The sequence below is a fragment of the Crinia signifera genome, chromosome 8 (assembly GCF_055691185.1).
Source record: "Crinia signifera chromosome 8, ASM5569118v1, whole genome shotgun sequence".
In the NCBI taxonomy this organism is placed as follows: Eukaryota; Metazoa; Chordata; class Amphibia; order Anura; family Myobatrachidae; genus Crinia; species Crinia signifera.
Genome location: NC_139224.1, coordinates 58,390,923 through 58,416,345, shown reverse-complemented (window position 1 = coordinate 58,416,345; position 25,423 = coordinate 58,390,923). Strand labels below are relative to the sequence as shown.

General features: G+C 46.4%; 1 protein-coding gene and 1 long non-coding RNA gene across 7 annotated transcripts in view; one reads left to right on the top strand and one right to left on the bottom strand.

Annotated features, from left to right (window-relative positions):
- Window positions 1-31: 31 nt before the first annotated feature.
- On the bottom strand, window positions 32-19,546 carry LOC146026101 (uncharacterized). 2 transcript variants are annotated; one of them, XR_014454359.1, is made up of 2 exons: window positions 19,480-19,546; window positions 32-211 (listed from the first exon to the last, which is right to left on the bottom strand). It is a non-coding gene; the product is annotated as an uncharacterized LOC146026101 (long non-coding RNA). The 2 variants fall into 2 exon arrangements; XR_014454360.1 differs by lacking the exon at window positions 19,480-19,546 and adding an exon at window positions 325-452.
- Window positions 19,547-19,672: 126 nt separating this feature from the next.
- The window catches only part of LOC146026099 (putative endonuclease 4), a 60,857-nt gene continuing 55,106 nt past the window's right edge, over window positions 19,673-25,423 (top strand). For 2 of the 5 annotated variants that reach the window (XM_083156487.1, XM_083156482.1), the window contains exon 1: window positions 19,728-19,781. In XM_083156487.1, the coding sequence (XP_083012613.1) occupies window positions 19,768-19,781 (14 nt within the window). In that variant the 5' untranslated portion in view covers window positions 19,728-19,767. The other 3 variants (XM_083156484.1, XM_083156483.1, XM_083156486.1) reach the window with 3 other exon arrangements.

Below are 25,423 nucleotides of genomic sequence, written 5' to 3'. Positions count from 1 at the left end.
AAAATAACATTTAAATGCACTTGGGCACATGTGAGTTTTCTTTGTTTTTTTAATATTATCTAAAAAACATCACTGTGGCTGAAGGTTAGGGCTACAAGGGTTGATTCTGAGATGGACGCTGTAGCTACAGCAGGGCCGGATGAAGCCTTCGGGAGGCCCAGGTCACTTTAGACAGGGAGGGCCCCTTCCACTTGTCATTACTGGCTGCAAACTGCATGGGAGAATATTACAATTATTATATTGTCAAAACGCAGAGTATAGGCAGTATAAACTTGGTCAATGGGTAACTGCAGGGGGGGGGGGGGGATAAAAAAAATATATTACCACATTCAAAGCCTGTTTTTGTCCCATTGTACCTTACAGGCTCAGTGCTGCATCTGATTAAAAACCCTCCCATGACGAGGGTGCTGCTGCTATCCTGCTTGGACATGAGAAGCATATGATGAGCTCCACAAAGCAGAGCTAAGCACAAGCCTCTCAGCCTCTGATCTCTTGTACAAAGTCTCATGGGACTTGGTCAGCTCCCAGTAATGCACTGCACACTTGTGCTGTCAGTGTGCCTTGGCTCCTGATGCTCGGCACCATTAATCATTGTCACATTAGCAGATAGGTGAAGCTGCAGCATTACCCCACTGCCATACACAAAACCTTTAGCTAAAAAAAATTATACATGCCAACCACAGGGGGTCCGGAGTACTGACACCCTGAGCTTCCTCTTAATCTGGCTCTGTTCTACAGCTGATAGGTCTGTGCATGCATCAGCTGTGCTAAAATATGTAAAAGGAGCAACAGGCATCTGCAGAGGCGTAGCGAGCCCAGAGCCGGCGGAGCACACGCTCCGGGCGCAGGAACATAGCATGGCGCCGGAGCTGTGCTGTCACCGCCAGCTCCCTCGCTCGCCCGCTCCCCTGCCCGCTGTGTGCGGGAGAGACTTCCGTGGCCGTGCTGCTATATAAAATTCATTCATAGCTCCCACTGGCTGGACCGCTAGCCAATAGGCGCACTCGGTCCAGCAGCCACCAGTTGATTGGCTGCTGGACCGCAAGCGCCCATTGGCTAGAGGTCCAGCGGGAGATATGAATGAATTTTACATAGCAGCAGCACGTCTCTCTCCCGGGGGAGGGGGGGCACAGCAGCACAGGCAGCAGAGGCAGGGAGGGGGGGACTCAGAATGCACGCAGCACAGGCAGGGGGAGGTGGATCAGGATGCAGCACAGCAGCACAGGCAGGGGGGTGAGTAAGGTCAGGTGTACTCCCACCCAGCTGCACCCCACCCTCACATCCACCCTGCTGCACCCCACCCTCGCATCCACCCTGCTGCACACTACTGCACCCACCCTACTGCACTTACCCTCCCACACCCACCCTGCTGCACCCACCTACACTGCTGCATACTACCGCTCCCACCCTCCCTCCCTGCTGCACACCACCGCTCCCACCCTGCTGCACACCGCCACTGGTGCACTGAATTGAAAATAGCGGACGGGAGCAGGCCGCTGCACAGTTCTGCCCCCCTTGGCAATGAGCAAATTCAGTCCCCTTTGGCATCGAGCATGAAGCCCCTTGGCATCGAGCATGAAGCCCCTTGGCATCGAGCATGAAGCCCATTGGCATCGAGCATGAAGCCCATTGGCATCGAGCATGAAGCCCCTGGAATTGAGCATGTAGGTAAGTGGCACTTATGTGTCAAATGTGTAATGGGCATTATGGTGTGTTATATATTATGCAATGGGCATTGCGGAGTGTTATATAGTATGTCATGGGCATTGCGGAGTGTTATATAGTATGTCATGGGCATTGCGGAGTGTTATATAGTATGTCATGGGCATTGCGGAGTGTTATATAGCATGTCATGGGCATTGCGGAGTGTTATATAGTATGTCATGGGCATTGCAGAGTGTTATATAGTATGTCATGGGCATTGCAGTGTGTTATATAGTATGTCATGGGCATTGCGGAGTGTTATATAGCATGTCATGGGCATTGCGGAGTGTTATATAGTATGTCATGGGCATTGCGGTATGTTATATAGTATGTCATGGGCATTGCGGTGTGTTATATAGTATGTCATGGGCAGAGCTGCAAGTTTGGCGGTACGGGGTGGTACGGCGTACCGTTAAAATAAATACTGCCGGTACCCCGTACCGCCATAACAAATCTGCCCCCAAAGTGTTTATTGCGCATGCGCGCATATGTAAGTGGCGGGGGGCGTGGTTTTCGCCGCCCCGCCACAGCTGATTGCTAGCGGAGGGGAGGGGAGCGCATTGCGCTTCTCTCCCTCCCCTCAGTGTGTCACTCAGACTAGGCTGTCAGGCGACAGCCAATCAGAGCTCGCGGGCTGGCAGCCAATCAGGAGCCAGCCCGCGAGATAGAGAGAGCCAGGCAGAAGGGACGGGAGATGCGCTCCCTCCCCCTCCCCTCCCCTCCCCAGGGAAGCAGAACAGCGGGGGACTGTAGGGGGGAGAGGACCTGACTGGACCGGACACAGCCAGCACTGGTGAGTTGTGCTGCTGTGGGGACATTTATGTGTGGCACTGTGGGGGCATATTATATCTGGCACTGGGGGCATATGTGTGGCACTATATCTGGCACTGGGGGCATATGTGTGGCACTGGGGGCATATGTGTGGCACTGGGGGCATATGTGTGGCACTGTGGGGGCATATCTGGCACTGGAGGCATATGTGTGGCACTGTGGGGGCATATCTGGCACTGGAGGCATATGTGTGGCACTGTGGGGGCATCTGGCACTGGGGGCATAGGTGTGGCACTGTGGGGGCATATCTGGCACTGGAGGCAAATGTGTGGCATTGTGGGGGCATATGTGTGGCACTGGGGGCATATCTGGCACTGGAGGCATATGTGTGGCACTGTGGGGGCATATCTGGCACTGGGGGCATATTTGTGGCATTGTGAGGGCATATATCTGGCACTGGAGGCATATGTGTGGCACTGGGGGCATATCTGGCACTAGAGGCATATGTGTGGCACTGTGGGGGCATATTTGTGGCATTGTGAGGGCATATATCTGGCACTGGGGGCATATCTGGCACTGGAGGCATATTTGTGGCACTGGGGGCATACCTGGCACTGGAGGCATATGTGTGGCACTGTGGGGGCATACCTGGCACTGGAGGCATATGTGTGGCACTGTGGGGGAATATCTGGCACTGGAGGCATATGTGTGGCACTGTGGGAGCATATCTGGCACTGGGGGCATATGTGTGGCATTGTGGGGGCATATATCTGGCACTGGGTCACTGTGGGGGCATATCTGGCACTGTGTGGGCATATTAGTAATGGGCATCAGTTGTGCGGTGTAATGAGCATTATGGTGTGGGGAATAATGTGTAACGGGCATTATGGCATGGGTCATATGTATTGGGTGTGTGACGCGTAACAGGCATTACTGTGTAAACTATGGCCAAGTGCCTTCGGCATGCAATATTCCAGCCACTCCCCCTAGTGTCATATGACCACGCCCCTGGTCACACCCCCACGACCACACGGCACAGTACCACTAAGAACTTTTTCCTACTTGCACCACTGGTCATGGGCATTGCGGAGTGTTATATAGTATGTCATGGGCATTGCGGAGTGTTATATAGTATGTCATGGGCATTGCAGTGTGTTATATAGTATGTCATGGGCATTGCGGAGTGTTATATAGTATGTCATGGGCATTGCGGAGTGTTATATGGTATGTCATGGGCATTGCGGAGTGTTATATGGTATGTCATGGGCATTGCGGAGTGTTATATGGTATGTCATGGGCATTATGGTGTGTTATATAGTATGTCATGGGCATTGCAGTGTGTTATATAGTATGTCATGGGCATTGCAGTGTGTTATATAGTATGTCATGGGCATTTCGGAGTGTTATATAGTATGTCATGGGCATTGCGGAGTGTTATATAGTATGTCATGGGCATTGCGGAGTGTTATATAGTATGTCATGGGCATTGCGGAGTGCTATATAGTATGTCGTGGGCATTGCGGAGTGTTATATAGTATGTCGTGGGCATTGCGGAGTGTTATACAGTATGTCGTGGGCATTGCGGAGTGTCATACAGTATGTCGTGGGCATTGCGGAGTGTTATACAGTATGTCGTGTGCATTGCGGAGTGTTATACAGTATGTCGTGGGCATTGCGGAGTGTTATATAGTATGTAATGGGCATTATGTGTGGGCTTATGTGTAATTGGAATTACAAAGTTCACTAATGTGCAATGGGCATTACGTTGTGTGGTATAATGTTGGTCCGTGCCCACTTTTCACTGCGCTGGAGCCTCACCTACTACAAATTGGTGGGGGTGGGCGCGAAACATGCCCTTGCTCCGGGCGCCGTGGCACCTAGCTACACCACTGGGCATCTGTAGCAGAAAGACCTTGCTGCAGGCAGTGGCGTAGCTACATATGTGGCAGACCCCGCGGCAGCTTGGAGGAGCAGCGCCAGCAGTGTCTGTGGCGGCCGCAACTGGCTGAACTGACAGGCGACCCAGGCAGCAGTGAGTGCTGAGCTGGTCCCACCCTGTACATATCCAATAAGCGGGGACCCAGTACAGTGCATATTGAATGAGAGGGTCCCCGCCCCGTGCATATGTAATGACTAGGTTCCGCTTTGTTATCCGCTTTGCCATTTGCTTCATCGCAAATGACTGTTGGAGGGTCAATTGCTTAGTGAAAGACATAGCGGTGTTCCGACTTTCTCTCTGGGATGATGAACGACTCCCAGCAGCAACAGCAGCAGTAGGCGTAGTGCTGCAGGATCTCCGGAGGAATCCCGCATAGAAGAGGAGTCCGTCATGCCGGTGACATGGCCTGAAGGACTACCTTCGATCCCGATTGAGGAGGAAATTGACGAGTACTAACTTGCTGATGTGGGTTTTTTGGATACAAAAGGATCAAGGGATTTAGGGGTCCCCTGGACTGCTTACGGTCCTAGCCACAGTTTCTGAACTATGACTTATGAACAAACTTCAGGTGATGCATAAGTGAGGAATCCCTGCACTAGCATGCAAGTGGATGTGTACGCTTACATATGCGCTCACATGCGTCCATATTGAGGAAAAATCATTTGATGGTTGCTCGCCATGATTTTTCCAGCCTTCAGTCTGAAAAGTAAGTCTATACTTCCTTTTCAGATGGCCTCTTTCTGTCGAATTGTGTGTCAGCCACCCGACCCTAGGATGCATGTGCACATTTGATGGTGAGTGATTGCAAATGGTTTTCTCCTCATGTGCATGGCTGCGAACGGATTCGCAGCCATGCACATAGGAAGGAATTCGCTATTGCAAAAGACGCGCTGGCTCGCAAGCCAATCAGTGTCAGTGGTGGCTCCTGATTTGCTCCACACCGAGTGCTCCGATTGGTTCACGAGATGGCTCAAGATTTGTAATAGCTGTGGACCTGCTCTGATACAACCGGGCTTACCAGTGCTCTTGGCAACAAGTATTTCACTCCCCTTGGCAATGAGTATTTAACTCCCCTGTGGCAACGAGCATGTAATCCCCCCATGGCAACAAGCATGAAGCTCCTGGCCACGAGCATGTAACCCCTGGCATTGAGTAAGAAAACCCCCCACACAGTTCACGTTACGCGGTCAACCGACAGGTGCACTCATTACTCACTGACACATTTTAAAAGATCCACAGGTGGAGCAAATTATTCCACTTGATTCTGTAAGGAGACCTGCAAAACATGCCCTGTGTGGTGTCCCGAGGACCGACTCTGAGAACCTGTGGCTTAGAAGGTTTGACAGAATCAACCCGTGTGCACACAGCGGGCATAGCGATCTCTCTGATGGCTTAACTACATCATGATATACACGGTGGCTAAGCTTGGTACCTACAGATTTGTCTGTCCAACCTGTCTGGTGGGATCTGGCAATGTATTGGAGCACATGACCGTCAACCATTTGCTCCCAAACGCTGGGAAAAATGGATAAAAAATATTAATTGGGTAAATTTGTTAAATCAAATGGCTTTAAACAATTTGTTTGAATGACTATTGTCTGATTTCCAGCATTGTGCAGCAAGGTTTGACGTCATATCTTCAGTCTTAAAGCTGAGTACACATCTAAAGATTTATCTGTCTAATGACTCTAATCTATCTTGTGGGAACACAAATCTGGTGATTACATATATTGATGTTGGAATGTCACCAGCCCAAAAAACAAAAAAGTGGCAAAATAGGCTAGACACTCCTAAAAACCTGCCATCGCAGGTATTAAACATGCTGCAGGGCTACACATGCCTAAAACACCTAGGTGATACGTTTCTGCATTGTAACTAAGTGCCTTATTCTAGTTCACTCTTTCTGACAAAATCCTTCTTAGATAGACAAAACCATGTGCACTGCAGGGGGGCAGATGTAAAATCTGCAGAGAGAATTCGATTTGGGTGAGTTATTTTGTTTCTGTGCAGGGTAAATACTTGCTGCTTTTTTTTTTACACTGCAATATAGATCTCACTTTGAAGTAAAACCCACCCAAATCTAATTCTCTCTGCACAAGTTACATCTGCCCCACCTGCAGTGCACATGGTTTTGTCCATCTATAAGAAGGATTTTGTCAGAGTAAAGTAGACTAAGGCCCTAAATGCAGCACAGTGACGTTGCCTGTGCAATTTACATAGAGAAGATTTCCTTTGCTCTTCCAGTATTGTACCCTTGACAGCCAGCCTAGCATACTTGATAACATTCCATATTAGAAAATAGAGACAGACTCGGTCATGTCCACCTAAATATTCCCATTTCAGACAAGGCCATAATATTTTCTTTAGTAGTTCATTGTCTCAGAATGTAAAAAAAAACCAGCATGACCCACACAAATACAGGAATTTTGTCAGCTATCTCCTATTTTCAATTGATAATGATTTAAGGGTCTATTTGCAATTCCTTGGAGAGTGATAAAGTGAACAGAGATAAGGTACCAGCTAATCCGCTCCTAACTGCCATGCTACAGGCAACTAGAACTTTGTGGGCCCCATAGAATTTTGAAGCCCACACCATTGTCACAAAAGAGAGAGGGGGTGTCAGGGAGAGATGGAGTGAGAGAAGGTGTAAAGGAGAGAATTGGAGAGAGACTGAGGGGTAGATTTATTAAGCTCGTGAAGTGATAAAGTGTCTGTTTTTTATTACTGGCCATTCAGCTCCTACCTGTCATTTTTCAAACCAAGCCTGTAACTTCATAGTTAGGAACTGATTGGCCAGTAACAAGCTCAATAAATCTGCCCCAGATTGAGAGACGGTGTCAGGGAGAGAAAAGGGGAGAGACGGATTAAGAGAGGGTGTAAAGGAGAGAATGGGGGAGAGATGGTGTTAGGGAGAGAAAGGGGGAGAGATGGAGTGAGAGAGGGTGTAAAGGAGAGAATGGGGGAGAGACTAATACCTCTTTCCCACTGCAGCTCTTAAACGGTAATTTGCCATTTTTTTTAGCCTTTTTAAATGGGTAGAGCTGCAGTGGGAATGCTCCAGGTTGCTGTACCCGTTTAAATATACCTTTTTTTTTAAATAGGTAAAAGCAGAGTTTTACCCGTTTAAGAGCCATTTTTTTGCCAGTGGGAAAGGGTCTTAAATGGTATTTAGTAATAATAATAAAGGTTAAGAACATGATTGGCTTCCTGCTTGTGATGACTGTACAGTCACCACATCCAGGATGTAATCACAGCCAGGGGCGGATCCAGGATAAAATGACAGGGGGGGGGGCACCATGATAAAAAAGGGTTTGGGTGGGGGAGGGGCGGTGTTAGTGGTGCCAGTGTACATGCTAAGAGAGCGGCAGGAGAGGGTGGGAATGAAATTAAAAATAGGCCCTGGCATTTAAAGTACGCAGGCCCACCATGGCGACAAAAGTGAAGGATGTAGTTGTGCGCGCGCCAAAGGCGCGCTCCAGAAAAGGGTGTGTGTGGCCACTCAACAGTGTGTCAACACCATATACCACTTCTACACATTATGCAACAAAATATTAGACCCCATTATACTTGCCCCTTACACATGATGCCAAATGGAATGAGCCAAAATTGACATAATGCCACATGGATTGTGTCAAAATTCACATAATGCCACATGGATTGAGCCAAAATTTACATAATAACACACGGATTGAGACAAAATTCACATAATGCCAAATGGATTGTGTCAAAATTCACATAATGCCACACGGATTGAGCCAAATGCATAAAATGCCATACGGATTGAGCCAAAATTCACATAATGCCACGTGGATTGAGCCATAATTCACATAATGCCACGTGGATTTAGCCAAAATTCACATAATGCCACATGGATTGAGCCAAAATTCACATAATGCCACACGGATTGGGAAAAAATTCACATAATGCCACATGGATTGAACCAGAATTCACATAATGCCACACGGATTAAGCCAAAATTCACAATACACTTCATAAACAGGGACATTGTCCACCAAAGGCGCGCATTAAACATTTACACCATAATGTCCATTACACATTAAGTTACACGCCATTATGTCCATTTTGTGTTTTGCCAAACACCATAATGCCTATTAAAAATTATGCTACATAAGTGCTGATTCTCTACATGCTCATTGCCAAGGGTTCCATGCTCGTTGCCATGTGGGATTACATGCTCATTGCCAAGGGGGAATACATGCTCGTGGTAAATGGGGGACAGCCGCCGCCATGCAGAAGTGATAGCCACTGACAGTGGCAGAGCCTGGCTGTATTCAGAGCACTGCAGGTCCCGGCTATTTGAAATAATACCCCTTTCACACCAGAAAATGCATTCCCAGTTTGGCCCCTTTTATACCAGCCTAGTCTCTGCATTTTCTGGTGTGAGGGGGAGAGAAAACCACCCCTCCCTCCTTTAACCAGTTATCTCATTTAACCGGCTATATCTTCGGAACCAACTGACCCATTTACATGAGACAAGTATTATATTGAAGAACTTTTGAGTGGGCTTTGAATGATTTTGGTCCAGTGAAACTGGAATGTTTGGTTCCAGAGTAATCTGCCCTCAAAGAACATGAACAGCCATGAAATTACATTTCAAAAATAAAAAAAATCGGTTTACACGCAATATCTCTGGAACCGATTGACCTATTTGGACCAGCCTGATATCATATTGAAGGCCCAGCGATTGAATGAAATCAACCACAAGCTTCTGTGATGCCAGGGCGGGAACTGGCAGCCATCGGAACTGGGTGGGGGTCGGAATTGACGGGTCCCATATTATCCTATGGGGAAAAAACGTTACAGGTTTGCCAGGTGATATCTCCGGTTCCCGGGGGGCTAGAGACACGGGGCTGGGCTCGTTGGAAAGCCCTGGTCCTCAGCTACAAAATAAATGCCAGGGGGGGGCACGTGCCCAAGTGCCCCCCCCCCCCCCCTGAATCCGCCACTGATCACAGCAGACAGTAGACAGAGAAGAGCTAAAACATTTTTGTGCTGTACTGCTGTTTACATTCTGCTACCATGCCCAGTTGGACAGAGGAGGAGATAAGGGAACTCGTGGGGAAAAAGAAATCATGTGTCAGATGACCAGTACGGTAAAGGATGCTGCAATATACAGTAATATCAGCAATATGATGGCAGCATCAGGATTTATAAGAACCACTACGCAAATTATAAATAAGCTGAAGGCATTGAAATGATCACATGCTGAATCCAGCAGCACAACAGCAGAAACAAGCATGAAATCAGCAGAGACATGTGCTCTGTCTGCCATTATTGCAACACTGATCAGACCACTCCTCACCCCTCCTTTTGTTCTCTCAAAACGTCATCAGTGTGGGCCTGTGGGGGCAGCAAAGTCCATTCTATATGACAACCCATGTTTACTATGGGTTTAAACGGGTTGCTTAAACGGGTATATGTGAATGTGACAAAAACGGCATTTAAATGGCAAATTACTGTTTAAGAGCTGCAGTGGGAAAGGGTCTTTGTAGCTCTTACCCATTTAAAGACCCGTTTACAAATACCTGGTATTTACACGTTTAGGCAGTGGGAAAGCAGCATGAGTGAGAGACAGTGTCAATTAGAGAAAGGGGGAGAGGCAGCGAGTTAGAGAGGATGTCAAGGAGAGAAAGGTAGAGAGACAGTGAGTGAGAGAAAGAGTAAGAGACTGTCAGGGAGAGGAAGGAAACTGAGAGTAAAATGTCCAAAATCCATCGTAACAGGCTCACCATTGAATCATTTTTACACTGGGTACAACTCATTGCAGGCGCCGCATTGTCCTGGTTCTACTCAGCAGTGTGATAAAGCAGGGTTGCCGACCCTCCCGGAATTTGCGGGAGTCTCCCGAAAATCGGGTCCTTCCTCCCGGCCCCCGGAAGGGTGGGCAACCCTCCCGGAATCAGGGGGACCCCCACTGAGCCCCCCGATCGCGGCATTTATATGCCGCAATCCGCGGGTCTCAGGGGAGGGGGCGGAGCTAAAATGGCACAATCGTGACGTTTTAGCCCCGCCCCCTCCATGGATAACTGATATTTTGGCTATTTGTTGTAATGGGGGCGGGGCTTAATGACGTCACAGTTAAGCCCCGCCCCCAAAACGCGTAATGCAAGATTCCTCTCCGGGCTTCTCCCGGAGAGGATTTTTTCAAAGTCGGCAACCCTGTGATAAAGGCATATCTGGGCTGGAGCTGACATCACACATCCTCCACTAAAACATTCAGGTCCGCCCAGTATTTTCCCAGACACTTCCAGTGGTTTCCTAGGCACCTCTAGCATTTTTCTTAGCACTCCCAGTAAATGGCTGGTTTCCACCCCAAGATGCCTACTTCCTGTGAATCACCTTGCAAACAGCATGTGTATAGAAAAGTTGCAGTACTTCATCACAGGATGGCCTTGCTCATGTGTACTATGGGCCGCTGCTGTGAAAATTCACAGCTGTGCGTTAAGGTCTAAATCAGGACAAAAAGGAGTGATGCCAGACAGAGGGGGACACACACCCTCCAGCCCTGTCAGCTTTGCACATGGGGCAGAGCCCCGAGTCTAGGACACATACTGATGCTGATTGGCACGCCTCTCTGTGTCCTAAACTTGGTGCTCTTTTTGGCAGGCAGCACTGTGATTGACTGAGGACCTGGAGTCACCAGAGGCTTGGAAACAGAGGCCCTTATTCTGGTTGGTGCGGCCGGAGCCGCATATGCGGCTCCGACCGTGCAGGCGAATCCCCGCCTTCCATACGGATCGCCACAGCCGTCCGTACGCGGACATGTGGCGGTCCGCATGAAAATGGCGGGGGATACGCCTCCACCATCTTGGAGCAGCCCCCTGCATTCGATGGTCACCGACCATCGAAGGCAGGGCCGCACGCTCCACCAGCTCCCGCACCCATAGACCTCACGGACACTTGTCCGTGTGAAAGCATGTATGGGGGCGGGCAGCTGACATCCGGCGATGTCAGATGCCCACCCCCAACACATGCGTCACAGCCACATTACCATGCGTACGCCCCGCGTTTGCATGGGAACGCCCATGAAACGCGGGGCGTATGCATAGGGAAATGAGGCTAAGTAGCCCCTCACGCCCCTATCCACCCCCTTTGCGGCGTTAAAAAAAATTGTGCGGCGATTTCGCCTGCACATGCGCAGAGTGCCCTCTGCACATGCGCAGAGCGAAAACATCGGCGGAACGGCCGCATGCGGCCGTTACCGCTTAGATCAGAATAAGGGCCAGAGAGCAGTGCGGAGGGGACGCAGAGTGCAGCATAGAGGGGAAGTCACTGCCTGTGGAGTGCAGCAGCAACAAGTGGATACTGGCCAACACGAGTGAGGAGATTTCTACCTCTCAACATTTGCAATACAAAAGGGGGCGGGGCTAAGGGAGCGTGTCCAGCGTGTCCCCCGGCTCCCTCCCTGCACTGAAGAGATGCCTTGTGCTTAAGCAGAGCAGCAGTGATCTCTGGCTCCCCGCATTACTCCCTGTGGGTAGAGCCGGATTAAGGGGGGGCTCTGGGAGTCAGTACCCCTGGGCCCCCTCTCTGGAAGGGCCCCCCCATCAGCCGCCACAGATTGGATCTCTGTTAGTGATCCCATCCGCGGCACTGCTCTCACCGGTGTCAGCCGCTGCAGAGCCATGCTGGGCTGTGATGGCTGAATCCTCCAATAAGTTGAGCTGCAGCCTGCACTGTGACTGCCTGGCTGCAATAAAGAAGGTGGGGATCCAGCCGCGGCTGCTAGTGCAGGAAAGAGGGCATGAGGGATATCCTGCTATATACACTACTGTTCAAAAGTTTGGGTCACTTAGAAATGTCCTTATTTTTGAAAGAAAAGCACTGTTTTTTTTCCAATGAAGATAACATTAAATTAATCAGGAATACACTCTATACATTGTTAATGTGGTAAATGACTATATTAGCTGCAAACATCTGTTTTTTAAAGGAGTATCTACATACAGTAGGTGTATAGAGGCCCATTCCCATTTCCAATTACCATCACTCTAGTTTACTAATGGTACATTGTGTTTGCTAATCACGATACAAGATGGATGGTAAGAAAACCCTTGAAAATCCTTCTGCAATTATATTGGCGCAGCTGAAAATTATTTTGCTCGTTACAGAAGCTGGAAACTTGCCCTTTCTGTGATCTAGTTGAGTATATGGAGCATCACATTTGTGGGTATGATTATACTCTCAAAATGGCCATAAAAAGAGAACTTTGAACATGTGAAAGTAGACAGTCTATTCTTGTTCTTCGAAATTAAGAAATTGCCAAGAAACTGAACATTTCCTGTAATGGTGTATACTACTCCCTTCAGAGAACAGGGGCTCTACAAACAGGCCTTTATTCTGGTTCACTTGCAAAGGCAAATTCCTTCTCAAATGGATAAAACCATGTGCACTGCAAGAGTGAGATCTCTATGCAGTGTAAAAATAAAAAAGACAGTATTTTCCCTGCACAGAAACAAAATAACACCCAAATCGAAATCTCTCTGCATATGTTATATCTGCCCCCCCTGCAGTGCACATGGTTTTGTCCATTTAAGAATGTGCCTTTGCGAGTGAACCAGAATAATGGCCATAGGTAGAAAGAGAAGTGGGAGGCCCCATGCACAACTACAACAAGTACATTAGAGTTTGAGAAATAGACACCTCACAGGTCCTCTACTGGCAGCTTCATTAAATGATACGCGCAAAACCCCAGTGTCAATGTCTACAGCAGGCATGTCCAACGTTGGCCCTCCAGATGTTGTGAAACTACACATCCCACCATGCTTTGCCACAGTTTTGCTATTAGAGAATGCTAAAACTATTGCAAAGCATGCTGGGATGTGTAGACAACATCTGCAGGGCCAACGTTGGACATGCCTGGTCTACAGTGAAGAGGCGACTCCGGGATGCTGGCCTTCTAGGCAGAGTAGCAAAGAAAAAGCCATATCTGAGACAGGCCAATAAAAGGAAAAGATTAATATGGACAAAAGAACACATACATTGGACAGAGGAAAATTGGAAAAAAGTGTTATGGGCAGACAAATCGAAGTTGAAAGTGTTTGGATCACAAAGAAGAACATTTGTGAGACACAGAATAAGTGAAAAGATGCTGGAAGAGTGTCTGACGCCATCGGTTAAACATAGTGGAGGTAATGTGATGTCTGGGGCTGCTTTGGTGCTGGTGAAGTGGGAGATTTGTACAAGGTAAAGGGGATTTTAAATAACGAAGTCCTCACTCCATTTTGCAACACCATGCCATATGTTACGCTGGAAGGCTGGGTACAGAACATCAGGCGTGAGCCTGTAGCCGGGACCGCCAGTTAGGACGGCCACAGCGCACCCTACACTCACTCTGTTGAGTACCTCTGGCAGATGTCAGGCCCCTGCGAGTGCTAGTGTTCACCTGTGGCCGCCGCATCCGAAGGAGGGAGTTAGGCCCGCTCCAACCCCGATGCAACTAGGTCTTATGTGGGGACAAAGGACCAGCGATCCCCAGAGGTATGCTCAAGAGGCAGATCTGACTACTGGGCCTAACTGGGAAAGACACCCTACCTGCCGGCACCAGGCCAAAACACCGGGAGTGCGACCCAGTCGCAACCACAATAAAAGGGGTACGGGGAATACCCAATCACACAAACACTGTACTCCCCAAAATGACAATCCTAACTCAGGAGCAATATCCTGCCTGACAAGAACCCCCTAAAGGGAAATAATAGAAATCCCAGACAGTCCCTACTGATGACGGAGACCAGCAGGGCTGAGGGAAAAGGCTGATACACAGCCAGGAAAATAAAGACAATAGGCTGGGTAACCTATAGAGGTAATAACAGAGGTGAAGGCAATCTGCCTCAGAAATAAGGGAACAAAAAACAAAGGCAATCTGCCTTAACAGTAATGATAGAAAAGAACCAGGCTCCACAGGAGCACTCACGTGAACCCAAGCAAGGGGAGCTGGGTTAACTGAGGTAGAAGGAGCCAATATGCTGCAGCACGGACTCAGAATGGACCAGGAACCAGGCTGAAAACGGGACCAAGAGTAGCTGAATAGCTATAACCGGCGCCATGTTGCCTGTGCCCATCCCTTAAGAGGAATGGTGCAGCCAATCCATGGCGCCGTCTCGCAGAGCCGGCCTCCGGAAGGTGAATGTCAGGATGGCCGAGCGCGCGATTCCCGGCGTCCCCTGTTGCCAGGCAACCGCTGAGCAGCTGCAGGGGAACGCTGGGTGCTGTGTGTCTGTGCCGGGCGGAAGTTGCATCACTCCGCCGGGCGTAAGTGACAGACGGAAGCGCCGTGTGCACCCTCTGTGCACCCGCCCCCGGCAGCCGAGCGTCTGAGACCGACGCTAACACCATACCCTGTGCACAGCGCTTCATTTAACCCAATTAGTTCCAATGACCCAAAGCACACCTCCAAATTATGCAATAACTATTTAGGGAAGAAGCAGGGAGGTGGTATTCTGTCTGTAAGGGAGTGGCTAGCATAGTCACCAGATCTTAACCTCATTGAGCTGTTGTGGGAGCAGCTTGACCGTATGGTACACAAGAAGTGCCCACCAAGCCAATCCAACTTGCGGGAGGGGCTTCAGGAAGCGTGGGGTGAAATTTCTTCAGATTACCTCAACAAATTGACAGCTAGAATGCCAAATGTCTGTAATGCTGTAATTGCTGCAAAAGACGCATTCTTTGATGAAAGCAAAGTTTGCAGGACAAAATTATTATTTTAACTAAAATCATTATTTCTAACCTTGCCAATGTCTTGACTATATGTTCTATTAATTTTGCAAATAATTTCCTAAATAAAAGACAGTCTTCATGTAAAACATGAGTTTTGACCCCAAAATTTTGAAGAATGTTAGTGTGTGTATACCCGGAGGGTACAATGCAGCTACAATAAAACAAAATAACCTACACCTACAGTATGTGCACTACAGATAAAATAAAAAACATTGTGAGGGCATCTAACAACTTCCGCCCTAACTGAACATCACATCCTTTTTAAGGCAGAGTATTTGAATCCTCAAATCCACGTATTTATGCTCTGTGGAAACAACCTTGGTTTTATGCAGCCCAATTTGCATGCATAATTCCAAGGAGAAATGTAACAAGATTTAGTGCAGACTGTTATACACTAATAAACAAAATGTGAAATGGTTGTAAACTCACACTTTACTAGTTGGTATAAGCATGTTCATAATTATCCAACTGGCAATAACCGCTCCTCCTGATTCCCCAGCAGTTAGACATGAAATAAATGCAGAAAAAAGCAAAAATAGTGCAGATTGTACACATATAGGGGGTTTTATTGGGGGTTTACACTCACATATAGGAGATGGGTAAAAGCATATAAATAGTGTCCCACAAGGCAAACTGGAACCTCCTGCAGCATTCGGTTCACCGGGCTTGATGGAATTCACTGACCCTCCGGAAAGGTCAGACTCCGGAAACCAAAGGACAGCCAAGAAGTCCACAGTTAGGGGTCCACAAATAGTCCAGTACGCGCTAAACGCGTTTCGGTTTTCACCTTTATCAATAGCGCCTATCCTGGACTGATGGAAGGCTGTATTTATTAGCACAGTGATTGCGGGCATTCAATACACCTGACGCCGGCTGCACATGCGCAGTCCGGCGTCCCAAAATGGCCGTGCGTTTCACAAGCTCCGGCTTGTGTTCCGCCGGCTGCGCATGCGCAGTACGGCCATCCAAGATGGTGGTGCGTTCCACCAACCCGGAAATGCCGGGTTTTTTGCGTTTCACTCCGTTATTACTCAGGATCTAGACAAAAAGAGACACTGCATCAATCATATGTTACAATACATACATCGGCAAAGTGCTATGTGCTAGTTTAATAACGGAGGAAAGTGCTTGTGCAAAAGAAGGTGCAAATTTTACATAAAGTGCTTGTTGTATTTATCGATACCATCGATATTCATAAAACCTTCCTATTTAAAAAGTTAAAAAATACATCGATAAAATAATTGATATAATATACAATACAAAAGTGAAAAAGAGATAAAAGAGACAGATATTACTCATGTTAAAAAATGTTTCAGCTCGAAATCACCGTTTAGGCCACCTGGAACTAAGGTTCCCAAACGGTGAATCCACCTCATTTCAGTTTTAGCAAGTCTTTTATCGATATCTCTAGTTTTCCATCTTGCTTGTATTTGTTGAATCCCCCAGAAATTTACAATATTAATTTCTTTAGATTCATGATGAGTTTTAAAATGAGCTGAGACAGTGTGGGTGAGCATTCCTTTACGGATATTGTATACATGCTCTGCCATGCGGACTTTTAATTGTCTTGATGTCCGACCCACATAAAAAAGGCCACATGAACATTCTAGTACATATATAATATTTTTCGAATGGCATGTGATAAAATTACAAATTTTAAAAGTTTCCGATTTAACATTAAAATGTGTATATTTTCTGTCTTTGCTTTTTACTGTTTTACACATTAAACAAGATCCGCAACGATGGAAACCATTCGTGCGTTCACTGTGTCTAATTTCTGTCTCTGTATTACTTTTCACTAGATGATCTTTTAATGAAGGAGCTTTCCGATAGATAAAGGATGGTTGTGGCGGAAGAATTTCAGTTAAAATAGGATCATTTTGTAATAATTTCCAATTGTTCCTGAAGACATTTTCAATTTGTTTATGCATGCCTGTATATTGTGAAATAAATGACAATTGGTGTTTACCTCCACCATTCATAATTTTCTTCTTTTCACATAGAAGTACTTGTCTATCGGTGTTCCCAATTTTTTCTTTTGCTTTTTCTAGCACATTTTCATCATAACCTCTAGCCAGCAAGCGATTTGATACCTCATCAATTTGCTCACTGCATACTTTCTCATCGGTGCAGTTCCTTTTAATCCTGGAAAACTGGCTAAAGGGTATCGAATCCAGCCAATTTTTGTGATGCTGGCTGGATCTCTCTATAAAACTATTTGAATCCGTTTCTTTGCGGAATGTTTTAGTTTTAAGGGTTCCGTTTTCAATGTATATACTCAGATCCAAAAAAGTGACATGTGCTTGACTAGTGGTATAAGTCAATTTTATAGAAAAATCATTAAAATTTAATTTTTCACTAAAAGTTTTTAAAAGATTGTCATCACCCCTCCATATAAAAAGCACGTCGTCAATAAAACGATGCCAGGACATGAACATGCTTATACCAACTAGTAAAGTGTGAGTTTACAACCATTTCACATTTTGTTTATTAGTGTATAACAGTCTGCACTAAATCTTGTTACATTTCTCCTTGGAATTATGCATGCAAATTGGGCTGCATAAAACCAAGGTTGTTTCCACAGAGCATAAATACGTGGATTTGAGGATTCAAATACTCTGCCTTAAAAGGGACAGTACCTTTCCTTTTATTTACACATGGTGTATATGGGGAGCGCTTTACTGATTTTGTGCATTTCTTCTATGCTATATCTATACTTTCTGAAGTGAACTGGATGTCACTTCTTGCACCATATCTTAAGCTGCACCTTATATACCTGTGCGCACCAATTGTTATTGTTCAAATTTGTACTGAACATCACATCCTGTAATCAAAACTGAAGGGGATCTAGTCTCTACCATTTAAATAGCGCTCCAGCGCTACCCGAATCCGCAATTCTGGGTAATGCTGGCCGCGCTGTTCTCTTCTGACAGACACTAGAGGTATGGCAATTCCTCTAGTGTCTGTCTCCTCCAAGGTGGCCATTTTTGCAGGGGCAGTCACCTTACATTCGGGCAGTCGGGAAGCCAGTGTGTGGTAGTGCGGCTGGACACGGAGCCTGGAGGCGGCGGCTGCGGCAGCAGGGGACAGCCGGCCCAGCCAGCACATACCGGCCTGGGGGGCATGTGGCACCCTGCCCCCCCGGCCCAGCCCGCCCCTGGTATCACGGTGTCCCAGAGTATCAAACATTTAAATGTTTTTTATTGATAACATTGAAGAAGCCGCGATCAAGGGGGGGGGGAGGAGGAGGAGGAGGGTTGCCCACCTTTCATCAGTGACCATCTCTGGTCGCTGATGAAAAGGAGAAACTGAGCAATATATCTCCCCCGTGTGTACGGGGCTTAAGAAGGATTTTGTCAGAAAGAGTGGGGACTATGTAAAAACCGGACCCGGCCTAAACCCCGGACCACCGGACCGGACATCAAAATCTTCAGTCCGGAGCTTGTAGTGTCCGGTCCAGGGGCGTCCCATCCGGGGGTTTCTTGTCCGGGGGAGTCCCTGTGATAGCTATCATCAGGGACATGGGGAAGGGGAGATTGCTGCCTCCCCGTGTGGTCCGGACTGTCCGGTTTTTGCTACATGCCCGGACCATACAGGGAGGCTTTATTCTCCCTCTCCTCCACTCCCTGCTGACAGGTGTCACAGGCAGCCTCCCCAGACAGGACACCCCCTGTCAGCTCCAAGCTCCGGACTGCAGAATTTGATGTCCGGTCTGGGGGTCTTGTACTGGTCCGGTTTTTACCCTTACCCGAAAGAGTGAACTAGAATAACCCCCAATGTGCACACACCTGCTTGTAGGTGAAAGATTAAGGATTCCTTAGTACCGTGGGCTGTTGGTAACTGCAGGCAGGGGGTAGAGCTGTGGTAGCCAACTCCAGTCCTCGAGAGCTACCAACAGTTCACATTTTCCAGACAAACTAGCTGCTGCAAAGGTGTACTCATTTTACATATTAATTAATTTACATATTATAAATGATCCACAGTTGGAGCTAAGTACTTCACTTGTGATTTTGTGAGGAGATCTGGAAAAAATTAACTGTTGGTAGCTCTCGAGGACTGGAGTTGACTACCTACCCCAGGGGTAGAGCATTGTGTATGTGTGCATGTAGAAAGTGTTGTTACCACAAGAGGGCGCCATCTGTACAATAAATGTATAGCTATAGATGGGTCTGGGATGCTCCGTATCTCTGCTAGCAGCAGCAGCTGACGTCCAACAACCACTCACAGTTCAGCTTGTGCAAGCACTCCAGGGATAACAATGTAATTGTTATATGCATTAGTAATGCATTCCGCTGTATGAATGTTAAAGAATAAGTCAGACTGCACCTTACCAGCAGGGGCATCTCCTGTTCGCGTTTCTTTTACTAATTCCTACATTATGATGCCCCTTTAAGCACCCGGGACACTCTTTCTGAAAGAATCTAGACAAGTCTTTAGCAGCTCCTGTCCTGATTCAACGGTCATAAGGTGACCATTTTGACGGAGACCTGGGTTGTTTTCGCTATGTAAAAAGCTGCACCAAAATGGCGTCTAGCATGTAACCCAAGAATGAAAGCTTAATTTGGCCTCTATCTGGTGTGTATGGTTGAGGCGTGCTGCGCTGTAGTTGCTGCTGCTAGATGACGCTGTATATGTATGTACATTGATTGTGATAGCAGGACGGAGCTGTGTTAGGGAATAACTACAGACACTGCTGCTCACCTCTCTCCTCTGAAAGACCCAGGCATGTGCAGTATACTGTGCTCTCCTCGCTCTCATCTGCTGGGGTCTCTCTAGTCTGTGAAAATTAACTTTTAAGGTTCTTCAGAAGTTTATGTGATGTTTATATTCCTGTCAGTTTATTGGCATTTATGCAGTTAGGAATTATTTATGAGAAAGCTGTGAATAATCAACTTTATTTGGTAATTGCTTGTTCACCCCATAGTTTTAAGCGACCCAATGTTCAGACATTTATATTTACAGTTTTTGATTATAGCTGGTGGTTGCTATTAGCCATAACATTGCTGTATCATTTTGCTTTTTCGCCTTCTAGTTGCTTATCGGTATCTCTTCTAGCAGGTAAGGAGGTATTTATCTAGAAGAAAAAGAACTATCCAATCAGGTCCTAACTTTGTACACTAATAGTGTGTACACACGGGGCGATATGGCTTCCGATGTTGCCGATATAGTGAACATCGGAAGCCATATCGCATGCTTTTTTAGGGCTTATGAGCCCAAAGCGCTGCCAATGCGCGCATCACTATACCCCTATAGACGAAGCAATGTAGGGGCATTTTCTAAGCGATCTAGTGAGAGTTCTTAGAAAATACCCCTTAAATCAGGGCTGGGCAATTGCGGCCCTCCAGATGTTGAGGAACTACACATCCCAGCATGCCTTGCATCAGTTTCAGCATGGCCACATAGCAAAACTAAAGCAAAGCATCCTGGGATGTGTAGTTCTTCAACATCTGGAGGGCCGCAATTGCCCAGCCCTGCCTTAAATGCTACATGTGTAGGTCACATTAGTGTTTATGCACTTGCCTATGCTGGCGCTACGTTGGGCACTGCCACCACCAATATCTCTGATTCTTCGGGTACACGCATTAGTGACTTGATGTCTATATTGTATGTCTAATGAGCAGATATTTCTAAACTGTTCTACACATAATAACAGAAAATAGGATTCTAAGCCCGTACACACTAGTTGATATTGGTGGTAGGGATGGCAAGTGCATACACACATGCCGATGACAGCTCGGAAGGGTGGGGGGTTTAGGCAGCGATGGGCTATGCTGCAGCATGGCTGTGGTTAATGAGGACCTCTCTTGCCGGAACATGCAGGACAAGAGAGGGGCTTGTTAATAGTGTGTGTGAGATTGCATTGGCTTCATTTCCATACTACTTATTAGCTCCTCTAAACACTGGCAAAATGAAAGGGAAAGGCTCAATTAATGCACTGCCCGGAACGACCAGAGTGAGGGGCAGATTAAGCTTGGAGAAGAGATAAACTGGAGATAAAGCGGAGAAAAGGTAAAAGGAGATAAAGCACCAGCCAATCAGCTGTGTTTGAAAAAGTCAGTTGGGAGTTGATTGGCTGGTGCTTTATCTCCATTTACCTTTTCTCTGCTTTATCTCCAGTTTATCTCTTCTCCAAGCTTAATAAATCTGCCCAATGTTAAATGTCCCATTGCTATACCTATAGAGCAGGATATGGTAATTGCGGTATGTCTGACAGAAATAATAATCAAGTCCGCAGATAAGTATGTATATTTCAGATGAAAATGTGATTAAATTACTTTTATTTGAACCAGGGCCGGTGCAAGGCACCGGAGCGCCCCAGGCGAGTCGGGGTGGGGGCGCCCCGGAGCCGGGGGGGGGGGGGTACCTGTCCTGCGGCGCTGTGTATTTAAATCTGGCGGCGGAGGCAGCGGGGGTCCCTGCAGTCCATTAGAAATCACGAGCGCTATCCGCCGGGCTATGCGGAAGCGCTTCTAGTGTGAAAACACTGGCAGCACGCTGATTGGCTGAGATCAGCGTGCGCCGTGCTGCCAGAGTTTTTACACTAGAAGCGCTTCCGCATAGCCCGGCGGATAGCGCTAGTGATTTCTAATGGACTGCAGGGACTCCCGCTGCCTCCGCCGCCAGATTTAAATACACAGCGCCGTAGGACAGGTACCCGGGCGGCACAAAATGCCGCCCTCCAGTGGCCGGCGCCCTAGGCAAATGCCTAGATTTGCCTAGTGGTGGCGCCGGCCCTGATTTGAACCTTGTGTATCTGTTGGAGTGCTGTCTGTATTCTCTGCATCATATTGTGGACTGTGTGGATTCTGGGGAGGGCACCGCAGCTAATAAGCCGTATTGATTTCATTATTGAGAGCCAGACTTTGTTTCTGTTTCAGCATATATATATATATATATATATATATATATATATATATATATATATATATATATATATATATATATATATATATATATATATATATATATATATATGTGTATATATATATATATATATATATATATATATATGTGTATATATATATATATGTGTATATATATATATATATATATATATATATATATGTGTATATATATATATATATATATGTGTATATATATATATATATATATATATATATATGTATATATATATATATATATAAATATTGCTGTGTGTTTGTGTTATGATTGGAGGACTCTGGAGTGTACACAGACAAGTAGGGCAGCACACACTTTAGCAACAACTATAATGTTCTGGTGCCTTCTGTTGGTCCTCTCCAGCCAGGAGTCCAAATACATAGATATTTAATATATATTCCCAGCCAAGGGAGTAAGTTGCAGTTTCAGTGGTGTGTAAAGGCCTGCAACAGGGTCTGATCTTGCATACCTCGTGGGCCTTTCTAGTGCCGTACTTACACATTTCATGGGTCAGCAGCATTGCACTCCCTTGCACTGGCAAATTAATTGTGTCTAATTGGATTAATGCCTCTTGTATTTGCAGCCATTTTAACTATAGTCAGAATGTCTGTATGTTTGGTATCGAATAGTGAAGTCTGTCTTACATATATTTTCTGTATCTAATAAGAACAAATTAATATATTTTATATTTTTACTAGTAAGCCCCCTCAAAGCAAATGCTTCGAAAGTTGTAGATGTAGTTTCACTTGCTGCCAACAGATGGTAGTGTTTCGGAGCCACACGGATATAGATATATATATAGATTAGTAAGTAATTTTGGTACTTGTAGAGTATCACGTCTCCCACGACCTTCATCGTATGCTAAAAATCGCATTGCATCGCATACGATCAAATCGCATGCGATGCGATCGCACCCGATTTTGCACTGAAATGCATCAGAATGTATTAAACTTGTGAAATGCCCCCAAATGCCATTTTTCATAGTGCACCACCCCCACTATCAACGTCAACCCGAAGCGTGGCGAGCGCGGCGGTACACGTCCTACGACCTTTTCATACCCCCACTATCCACGTCGGCATGGAGTTGAGAATAGAAAGTGTGGCGAGCGGAGCGAGCCACCGAGCCCAAAGCGTGGCGAGCGGACTCGGATACCTTCACAGCTATACGCGTCCCCTCGCGGACTTCACAGGTATCCGCGGCGCTCGCCACGCTTCGGGCGCGGTGGCTCGCTGCGCTCGCCACACTTTCTATTCTCAACTCCACGCCGACGTGGATAGTGGGGGTATGAAAAGGTCGTAGGACGCGTACCGCCGCCCCTCGCGGGCTCGCTGCGCTCGCCACGCTTCGGGTTGACGTTGATAGTGGGGGTGGTGCACTATGAAAAATGGCATTTGGGGGCATTTCACAAGTTTAATACACATTTCAATGCATTTTGATGCATTTCAGTGCAAAATCGGGTGCCATCGCATCATAGAAACATAGAATTTGACGGCAGATAAGAACCACTTGGCCCATCTAGTCTGCCCCTTTTTTTAAACATGTTACCTCAAACCATATTTGATCCTTATTTTTTTGTAAGGATATCAATATGCTTATCCCAAGCATGTTTAAATTGTACTACTGTATTTGCGTCTACCACCTCTGTTGGGAGGCTATTCCACTTATCTACTATTTCTGTGAAAAAATTCTTCCTCGCATTTCCCCTGAATCTTCCTCCCTCTAGTTTCAGTGCATGTCCTCGTGTTCTGTTGCTTCTCTTCCTGTGAAGAATGTCTCCCACCTGTACCTTGTTAAAGCCCTTGATATATTTGAAAGTTTCTATCATGTCCCCCCTTTCCCTTCTCTGCTCTAAAGTATACATATTAAGATCTTTTAGTCTTTCCTGGTACGTTTTGTGATGTAGGTCATGCACCATTTTAGTTGCTCTTCTTTGTACAGTCTCTAATGTATTTATATCCTTCTGGAGATATGGCCTCCAGAACTGAACACAATACTCTAGGTGAGGTCGTACCAATGACCTATACAGTGGCATTATTACTTCTTTCTTTCTACTGCTGATACCTCTCCCTATGCAACCAAGCATCTGACTTGCCTTCTGCATTGCTTTGTTACATTGCCTACCTGCTTTTAAGTCCCCTGAAATAGTGACACCTAGATCCCTCTCTTCCTCAGTAGTTTCCATAATAGTGCCATTTATACTATATTGAGTCTTTGGATTTCTGAGACCCAAGTGCATGATTTTGCATTTTTTGGCATTAAACTGTAGTTGCCATTCTCTTGACCATTTCTCTAATCTGCCTAGATCCTCAATCATTTTTTACCCCTCCTGGTGTGTCTACCCTGTTGCATACCTTTGTGTCATCTGCGAAAAGGCACATTTTACCCTCAATTCCATTTGCAATATCACCAATAAAGATATTAAAAAGCACCGGTCCAAGTACAGATCCCTGGGGTACTCCACTTGTAACCTTTCCCTCCTTTGACTGTACTCCGTTTACTACAACTCTGTTTTCTGTCCTGCAACCACGCTCTTATCCATTCAACTATCTTAGAATCCAATCCCAAGCTTTCAAGTTTATTTAACAGTCTGCGATGTGGGACAGTGTCAAAAGCTTTACTAAAGTCTAGATAAGCTACATCTACAGCCCCACCTTGATCTATTACTTTAGTCACCCAGTCAAAAAAGTCAATAAGATTTGTTTGACATGATCTTCCCCCAGTAAACCCATGCTGTTTTGGATCCTGTAAATTGCTGGTTTTGAGATATTCTACAACTCTTTGTTTTAAGAGTGTTTCCATCAATTTCCCTACTACTGATGTAAGGCTCACTGGTCGATAGTTGCTTACCTCTTCGTTGCTTCCACTTTTGTGCAGTGGGACTACATTCACTGTTTTCCCAGTCCTCTGGGATTACTCCAGTAGCTAGTGACTGGTTAAATAATTCTGTTATTGGTTTTACCAGCTCCCCTTTAAGCTCTTTTAGTATCCTTGGATGTATCCCATCTGGCCCCATTGATTTATCCACTTTCAGTTTTGAGAGTTCTGTGAGGACTTTCTCCTCTGTAAATGTACTTGTCTCTCCCTCAGTTTTCTGACTATACTTGCAACTTAACTGTGGCCCCTTCCCCTCTCTTTCAGCAGTGAATACTGAGCAGAAATAATTATTAATATTATCTGCTATTACATTGTCCCCCTCAAGAAAACTTCCACTCTCTGTCTTCAGTCTAATTATTCCACTTTTTGTTTTTCTCCTTTCACTTATATACCTAAAAAAAGTTTTCCGCCCTTTACCCACTGACTGGGCCATTTTCTCTTCAGCCTGTGCTTTTGCACATCTGATTACCTTCTTAGCCTCCTTCTGTCTAACAAGATAC